Source organism: Anser brachyrhynchus, assembly GCF_964034855.1.
Source record: "Anser brachyrhynchus genome assembly, chromosome: 23".
In the NCBI taxonomy this organism is placed as follows: domain Eukaryota; kingdom Metazoa; phylum Chordata; class Aves; order Anseriformes; family Anatidae; genus Anser; species Anser brachyrhynchus.
This window is the reverse complement of record NC_137716.1, coordinates 3841594-3850309: the sequence shown is the minus strand read 5'-3', so window position 1 is coordinate 3850309 and position 8716 is coordinate 3841594. Positions and strand designations below refer to the sequence as shown.

The 8716-nt window shown below is 70.0% G+C and overlaps 2 protein-coding genes across 2 annotated transcripts; one reads left to right on the top strand and one right to left on the bottom strand.

The window, feature by feature from the left end:
- The first annotated feature begins 41 nt into the window (after positions 1-41).
- On the top strand, positions 42-3033 carry LOC308182025 (single-stranded DNA-binding protein 3-like). Its single transcript, XM_080566007.1, has 5 exons — positions 42-127; positions 247-325; positions 605-633; positions 1138-1239; positions 1565-3033. Exons 1-5 carry the CDS (start codon positions 80-82, stop codon positions 1592-1594), a joined length of 288 nt encoding a protein of 95 aa, XP_080422133.1. The 5' UTR covers positions 42-79; the 3' UTR covers positions 1595-3033.
- ISYNA1 (inositol-3-phosphate synthase 1) lies at positions 3003-8045 on the bottom strand. Its single transcript, XM_080565981.1, has 11 exons — positions 7914-8045; positions 6816-6940; positions 6548-6709; positions 6268-6397; positions 6001-6194; positions 5761-5910; positions 5458-5673; positions 5192-5356; positions 4992-5105; positions 4688-4905; positions 3003-3652 (listed from the first exon to the last, which is right to left on the bottom strand). Exons 2-11 carry the CDS (start codon positions 6927-6929, stop codon positions 3436-3438), a joined length of 1680 nt encoding a protein of 559 aa, XP_080422107.1. The 5' UTR covers positions 6930-6940; positions 7914-8045; the 3' UTR covers positions 3003-3435.
- Positions 8046-8716: the final 671 nt, after the last annotated feature.

Here is an 8716-nt window from a genome sequence, read left to right as displayed (position 1 = left end):
CACGCATTGCCCCCCCCCCCCATAAATCCCCCCCCCCCTCCCCGTGCTCCCCGCAGACTCCACCAACTCCAGCGAGAACATGTACACCATGATGAACCCCATCGGCCCGGCGGGGAACCGGCCGAACGTGAGTGCCTGGGGGGGGTGGGTGTCCGTGGGGGGGGGGGCACACGACCCCCAGGGGTGCCCCCACCCCACCCCGCCTGCTCTCACCCCCCCCCCCCCCAAATTTTGCTTCCCTTGCAGTTCCCGATGGGGCCGGGGCCGGAGGGGCCCATGGGCGGCATGAGCGCGATGGAGCCCCATCACATGAACGGCTCCTTAGGTGGGTACCCCCCCACCCCCCAAAAAAAAAATAATTGCCCCCCCCACCCCCAAAAGCCGAGGTCCTGGCGGTGCCCCCCCCCGGCGGAGCAGCGCCGCGGCGGCCGCATCCTGCGGTCCGTGAGCTCCATCTGGGGGCTGCCGGGCACCGTGCAGGGCCCCCGGCACCTCGGGGACGTGGGGGGGGGGGGGGGGCACACAATGGGGGGGGTTTTGGGGAGGGGGGGGGCACAGGCAGGGGGTGGGGGTGCCGCTAACGGCGCTGCCGTCGCCCTTGCAGGCTCTGGGGACATGGACGGGCTGCCAAAGGTGAGTGCGGAGAGCACCGGCCCCCGTGCACGGGGGGGGGGGGACCCTGGCACCAGGACCCCCCCCCTCAGTGCACTGGGACCCCCAAAGCACCAGGGACCCCCCCCATGCACTGAGCCCCCCCCCCATATACCAGCACCCCATGACCCCGTGCACCACTGGGGACCCCCCCACATTAACTGGGACCCCCGTGCACTGAGCCCCCCCCATGGCCTGAGCCCCCCCCCCCCATATACCAGCACCCCCATGACCCCGTGCACCACTGGGGACCCCCCCCACATTAACTGGGACCCCCGTGCACTGACCCCCCCCCCCAATGCAGAGCCCCCCCCATGCACTGAGCCCCCCCCATGCGCACTGACCCCCCCATGCAACACCCCATGCACAGAGGCCACCCCTTTTACCCCCCCCCGCCATGCACCATCACCCTGTGCATTGCCCCCCCATCCCCCCCCCACGTCCCCCCCCCCCACTAACCCTTATTTATTTCCCCCCCCCCCGCAGAGCTCTCCCAGTAACCTGGCGGGGCTGAGCAACCCCCCCGGCACCCCGCGGGACGACGCCGAGATGGGCAGCAATTTCCTAAACCCCTTCCAAAGCGACAGCGTAAGGGACCCGGCGGGCACCCCCGGGGCAACCCGGGGGGGCAAACGGCGAGGGAGGGGGGCCCGGGGGGGGTCGGGGCTTGCCGGGGGGGACGGGGCACCTGCAGAGCTCCGACCGACCCGGGGCGGACCCCCCCGGTGCCGGCGGGGGTCCGGCCGTGGCAGAGCATCCCGGAGGCGTGAGGACGGGGTGGGGGGGTGCCCCGCTCACGCCTCCCGCAGCACCTAACCGAGCACCTTGCTGCCGTGACCCCCCCCCCCAAAAAATTTCGGTCGGGCCCCCCCCCCCGGCCCCGCTAACCCTCCGGTGTCTCCGCTCTCTCTAGTACTCGCCCAGCATGACAATGAGCGTGTGAGCCCAGCGCCCGACGCCGGCCGAGAACCCGACGCCCCCCGCGGTGCCAAAAAAAACACAAAAAAAACCTGTATTTAATACACACACCCCCGAAAAAAAAAAATAAGGAAAAAAAAAAAAAAAAAACCACCCAGCTCCCCCCCCCCCCCAAAAAAAAACGCAAAAAAAAAAGCAAAAAAATAATAATAATAATAATTAGCATCAGCAGCATCGGCGTGCGCGCCCAGGTGCCCCCCCCCAGCCCCCCCGGCTCGGGCAGGGACCACCCCAGCGCCTGGACCCCCCCCCAGCACCCTGGGGGGGGGGGGGCACCCTGGGGGGGGGGGGGGGGGGAGGAGGTGGCAGGAGGGAGCCACCGTGGGGTGGGTTTGGCCCCAACCCCCCCCCATTAGCCCCCTCCTGCTCCTTTAACCCCCCCCCAGGACCATTGGGGGGGGGGGGAATTGGGGATAGGTATTTATTTTGGGGGGGTTGCCGTGCTGTGTGCCCCCCCCCAAAAAAAAAAAGGGCATGCTGCCCAGCTGGGGCACATGCGCTCGATTGCAATTAGCCGAGATGCTAATTAGCAATGTCATTTCGCCCCCCCCCCCCCCCCAGTCTTATTAAAGGGGGGGGGGGGGGGGGGCAGCCAAATGCTGGCCCTGCCATAGCCCCAGGGGGATATTGGGGGGGGGGGGGGGGGGGGGGTTGTGCAAGCCATTACCCCCCCCCCCCATGGAGCACCCCCCCCCCCCCCCCCAGCACTCTATAGGGCAGGCCCCAGTGCAGAGCAACCCCCCCCTGCCCCCCCCCCCCCCCCCTTCGGTAACAAACCAGCCCCGGGGGGGAGCTCCTGGCCCCCAGCCCCGTCTGCGTGCTCAGCCAGCACTGTGATCTTCCTGCCCCCCCACCCCACCCCGAGCGCCAGAGCGGGGCCCCCCCCCCCTCACCTTCCCCCCCCCCCAGGGACCACTTTAAAAAAAAAACACTTTAATATGAAGGATTTCGTTTTTCTCCTTTTCCTCCTCTTTTATAACAGAAAGGACCTCAGCCCCCCCCCCACCATTGCCCCCCCCCCCACCCCATCCATCCGCCGCGCACCCCGGCCCCTCCCCTGTACAGCCCCCGTGCCGGGGGGGGGCCCCCGCCGTGTCCCCCCCCTGCGTCGGGCAGAGAGCGGGGGGGGCAGACCCCCCCCCCCCCCCCCCGGCCCCGTAGTCGTTGTGTAGGGAGAGCGCGTCCCTTCTTTCTAGTCCCGAGTCTTATCGAAACGAAAACGGGGAAAAAAAAAAAAAAAAAAGAAAAAAAAAATCATAAAAGAAAAAAAAAAATCATTAAAAAAAAAAAACGGAAAAAAAATATACCGGAAAAAAAAATCCCCAAAAAATAATAAAAAAAAGGAAAAAAAAAAAAAAACCAACAACCAACCCTGCATCAATAAATGTAATTTGATTTTTTTCAGAAGGCGGCGTTTGGCTCTTGCTTGGCCCCGAGGGGGGGGCGGGGGGGGGCCAGGAACCAGGCGAGACGGGGCAAGGGGGGGGCTCGCTGCGGGTTTATTGGCAGGGGGGGGGGGTACAAAGCTTCACAGTTTCGAGTCGGCGTGGGAGCCAGGCAGCACCGGGTGCTGCGGGGAGGGGGGGGGACACACAGGTCGCAGCCCCCACCCTGTATCCACCCCCCCCACCCCCCCTAAAAAGCTCATATAAAATACAAAAAGGCACCCAAGGGGGGGGGGGGGCAGGTAGAACCCCCCCCCATCCCCATACAGCAGAGCCCCCAACCCTGGTGGGGGGGGTGGGTTGAGGGGGGGTGTGGGGGGGGCTGTGCATCCCTTTTGGGGGGGGGGGTCCCCACCGGGTGTTAGTTGGCCCCGTCGATGTGGAGGGGGGGGCACGGGGGTCCCGGCCGCGCGGTGCCGGGGCAGGGGTGGCCGTTGAGCTGGGGGGGCGCCGCCGCCTTCTTGGGGGTGACGGGGCAGGCGGCCCCCGCCGGGCAGGCGCGCTTCGGGCTCAGCGCCGGCCGCTGCATCTTGTGCTCCAGCAGCATGTGGTTCTGGGGGGGCAGCCCCAGGCAGGCCCTGCCAAGGGGGGGGGGGAAGGCTCAGGGGTGGGCACCGGCACCCACCGGGGCTGGGGGGGGGCCACAAGGACTGGGTGCCAGGACCCCGTGGCCCCGCACACCCCATGCACCAGGACCCACCAGGATTGGGGACCCCAAATATTGAGTACCAGGACCCCGTGGCCCCGCACAACCCATGCACCAGGACCCACCGGGATTGGGGACCCCAAATATTGAGTACCAGGACCCCGTGGTCCTGGGCACCCCATGCACCAGGACCCACCAAGGTTGGGGACCCCCAAATATTGGGTACCAGGTCCCCATGGCACCCCATGCACCAGGACCCACCAGGATTGGGAAACCCCAAACATTGGGTACCGGGACCCACCAGCACTGGGAACCCCCAAATATTGGGGTACCAAAACCCAACGGCACCGGGCACCACCCCCTGCACCAGCACCCTGCAGGGTTGGGGACACCCCTGGGGACCCATCAGCGTTGGGTGCCAGGACCTGTTGGCGTTGGGCGCCCTGGGCATCAGGAACTGGGACCAGCAGGGACTGGGTGCTGGGACCGACCGGCGCTTGGCACCCCCTGCGTTGGGTACGGGGGCTCGGTGGCGTAGGACACCCCGGGGAACTGGGCACCCCCTGCATTGGGCACTGGGGGCTGCTGGTGGTGGACACCCCTGGCACTGGGACCCACCAAGATTGGGCACCCCCAGCACTGGGACCCCATTGGCACTGGGCACTGGGACCCACTGGTGGACACCCCAAACCTTGTGCACCGGGGACCCACTGGTGCTGGACACCCCCTGCGTTGGTCCTGAGCACCCATGGGTGCTGGGCACCCTGGGTACGGAGCACCAGGACCCGTGGCTGGGTCTGGCACCCGCAGCCTTCGGGCACCGGGGCCATCGAGACCCCCGCAGGGGGAGCCACCAGCAGCGGCCACCACGGGCCCGGCCGCCCCCGGGGACCTGTCCCCAAGGCTGGGGGGGACCCCGGGACCCCCAGGCAAGGCCACCCCCCGGCTGGCCCCCAGGCGCGGGTACCTCAGGATGTTCTCGATGCAGCTGCGCTGGCGGAAGAGGGCGTTGACGACGGGGGTGCCCTCGGGCACCAGCGGGGCCTTGCAGAGGAAGGCGACGATGGAGAGGACGCTGTGGAAGCCCTGGAACTCGGGGTCGCCCTCGGTGCAGAAGGTGATGCGCTGGCACAGCTCCGTCAGGACGGCCAGGTCCAGGATGATGGGGCTGGCCAGCAGCGAGTCCTGCGGGCGGCGAGGGGCACGGGGTGAGGCCCTCGCCTGGCCGGGCTCGGGGACGTGTCGCCCCGCCAGCCCCGCGCCCCGCGCACCTCGCACGTGTTGTGGATGACGATGGTGTTGGTGCCGCCCATCATGATCTCCGACGTGTACTCGTCCAGCGCGCGCTTGCTGTCCCCCACGTAGGGCACGTACTTGATCACCACCTGCCGAGGGACGCCCCCGTCAGCCCCCCATCGCCCCCACGGACCCCCCCTCCCCAAATATCAGGCCCCCCCGGTCCCCAACTCACGCAGTGGTCGGGCTTGTCGTGCGGTCCGTAGAGGACGGGGTTGGCCTGCACCGTGTCATCCACCACGTTGCTCTTGGAGATCTCCTTGGAGCGGAACTGCTGCGGGGCCGAGAGGTTCTTCCCGTCGTTGTTCCCCAGGTGGTTGTAGCTCACGATGGACTTGGTCTGGGCGGGGGCGGCAGGCAGGTCGACCCCCGGGTCTGTCCCCCCGCGGGGACATCGCGGCCGGGCCCCGAGGCGCCACGCGCAGCCCCGTCCCCGCGTACCTTGAGCCCGGCGCCCACCAGGAAATCCACCAGCACCGACTTGAGCTTGGTCTGCCCCGACTTGAAGTCGTCGCCGCAGATGAAGACGCGGCGCTGGGCGGCCAGCTCCACCGCGCCCGGCACGAAGGTGTTCTGGGGGGACCCGTTGATGTAGGCGCAGCCCTCCAGGATGCTGGCCACGGCGAAGAGCGTGGACGGGGACACCTCCAGGCCTCGCTGCGGGGACACGGGGCGGCTCAGCGCCGGCGGCACGGTGCGTGCGCGTTGTGTGCGTGTGTCCCCCCCCCTCCCGCGCGCCCTCACCTCGATGGCCCGCAGCAGGTTGTCGGCGGTGTCGTTGAGCCCCGGCACGACGTCGCAGAAGCGCTCCGTGTTGGCCGTCCACAGCACGATGACTTTGTCCACCCCGCTGCTCTCCCTGAAGTCCCGGATGTCCCTGCGGATCTGCTCCACCTGCCGTGACCACGGGACGTGGGGACGGGTCAGTGTCGTGTCCCTGTCCTCACCCACCCCGTCTCTGCCCCCCCACCGTCCCCCCGGCACCTGCTCGGCCTTGGAGCCGCGGAGCACGTTGTCCGCCCGCTCCTCCTGGTTGGCGGCGATGAACTCGGGGATGTAGATGGAGGGCCGGGGCTTCATCTTCTCCATGTGGGGCCAGAGCTGCTCCTGCAGCGGCCAGTCCAGCACCTCCGCCCGCCGCATGGCCTCGGCCAGGTTCAGCGAGGAGATGTCCCAGCCTGCGGGGGGGACGTGACCGTGCCGCTCCCGCACCCCCTGCCTGTCACCAGGCCCCCCGCCCGCCCCACCTACCATCAAAGACGATGTCGTTGGGGTGCACCATGGGCAGCAGGTCCCGGAAAGGCACGTAGACGTCACCGGTGGGGCCGGTGCCCAGGCACACGGTGGAGGCTTGGAGCAGCGAGCCGTAGTAGTTGGCTTTCTGGGGAGGACAGCGCGAGGATGAGTGACCGGCACAGGAGACCCCACAAAACCAGGAAGCCGGGGCCACAGCCCCCTTCCGCAGGACCCAGGTGGGGATGGGACCACCTTGGCGCCCCCGTCCCCATCGGGGTGCAGCCCGGACACCCACCTTGCGCCCCGTCTTGGTCATCCAGGACAGGCCCAGCCTGTTGGCCAGCACGGCCGCCGTCACCGTGGTGCCGTTGTTGCCTCCCCAGCCCACCAGCATCAGGCCCAGGCGGGGGACCTGCCGCCCCGTGCGGAAGGTGAAGCGGGTGGAGCACGGCCTCACCTGCACGGCACAGACACCGGGGACGTGAGCGAGCACCGAGAGGGCTGGACCCGGCGGCACGAGGCCGGGCGCTGGTGTCCCCGACCCCGCCGTCCCCATCCCGTACCTTGGTGACGCCGTTCTCCTTGCAGACGTGCACGGTGCTGTACGTGTACTTGGCCTCGATGAAGTCCTTGCTGTACGTGACATCGGGGCTCTCCACAAGGAATGTCTCTGCCATTGTTCCTGGAGCTGGAATTGGAGGAAATGGGTGGCACCCCCGGAGCCTGGCACGCCGGGCCCCCCCCTCCCGCCGGGACGTGGCTCCGGGCTGTGCCGGTGGGGATGGCCGGCTCCAAGCCCCTGTCCCTGTCCCCTCCCAGCTCAGCACCGCTGCCCCCAGCCCCAGGGCATCACCGAGCCCCCGACAAGCGGGGATGGCACGGGGCAGGCTGTCCCCGCTGTCCCCAAAGTCCCCTCTGTCCCCAAAATCCCCGCTGTCCCCATCCCCCGGGTGGCAGATGGCACAGGGGACCGGCGCCAGCAGGACCAGGGGTTACCGGGGGTTACCGGGGACGGCACCGGGGCTCACCGGGGACACCGGCACCGGAGCCACCCCCCCGCTCCGTGCCACCGGGACCCCGGGGGGGGGCGGCCCGGAGCGCGCAGCCCGGGGGAGGGGGCGCGGGGACGCGGCGACCCCGGGGCCGTCCCCAGGGGTGCGGGGGGCGGCAGGAGCCGGGTCCCACCCCCCCCTCCTCGCCCCGGTTTAGGGGGGGGGGGATGGGGGGGGCACTCACCGGAGCGGGGGGCGCGCAGGAGCCCGGTGCCGGTGCTGCCCCACGGGGGGATGCGAGCGCGGCTGGGGCTTCCCCTCGGCTCCCGCCGCTTAATCGGCTCCCAGGGCCCGCCCCCCCCCCCGGCTCCGCCCAGCCCAAAACTTTCCATCCTCGCCGGACCCCCCCAGGTCCCGTCCCGTCCCCCCCCCCCATCCTCCCGCCCCCGCACGTGCCCCGGTACCGGCGGATGGGGGGGGGGGGGGAGGCACCGGGCACGGCCCCAGCTCGCCCCCGGCCCCCGCTGCCCCGCGCGCTGCCGGGCTCCGGGCGCTCGGCACCGGCTCCGTGCGCGCCCCACGGGCAGGGGTGTCCCGGGGGGGGGGGTGTATCCCGGGGGGGGGGGGGGGGGTCCCGTGTCCCCCCGTGTGTCCCCCCCCGGTTCTCACCGGCGGGGCCCGGAGCGGGGCGGGCCGAGCCCTCCCGCAGCGCCGCGCCTCCAGAAGGGGAAGCGGCCGCTGACCCGGGAAGGGGAAGTGGCACCGGGGGCCGGGGCCGGGGGGGTCCCGCCGCTGCCTTCCGCCCATTCACGGCCCCGGGCCCGGGGCTTCCGGAGCGGCGGGGGATGGGGATGGGGGGGGGGAACCGGAGCTTGCCCACGGGGCCGGGCCCACGCGGCCGGAGCAGCCTGGGGCATCCCGGAGCCCCCCGCAAGGGGACCCCGGAGCTCCCCGCATGGGGGCCTGGAGCTCCTGGCACCGTCAGCCCGCAGCACCCAGCACCCTGCAGCCCCCGGCTTGGGCGTCCCAAAGCCCCCATTTTGGGGACCCTGCAGCCCCCATCCCCATCCCCATCACCCTGTGTCCCCCATTATCATCACCCTGCAGCCCCCGTCACTGTCACCCTGCAGCCCCCACCGCCCTGCAGCCCCTGGCTTGGGCATCCCAAATCCCCTATTTTTGGGGACCCCACAGCACCCATCACCGTCGCCCTGCAGCCCCCATCGCCGTCACCCTGCAGCCCCCATCGCCGTCATCCTGCAGCCCCCGTCACCGTCACCCCACAGCCCCCACCACCCCCACCCAGCCCATCCCAGAGCCCCCCAGCGTTCTGACCCCACAGCCCCCAGCACGGGCACCCTGACGGCGGCACCCTGCATCCCTGTCTCACCCTGCAGCCCCCACCCCATTGCGGGCAGGGGGCCGCCGGGCGCTGCCCCCCCCCCCCCCCTTTGGCCATGGGAGAGGCCGCC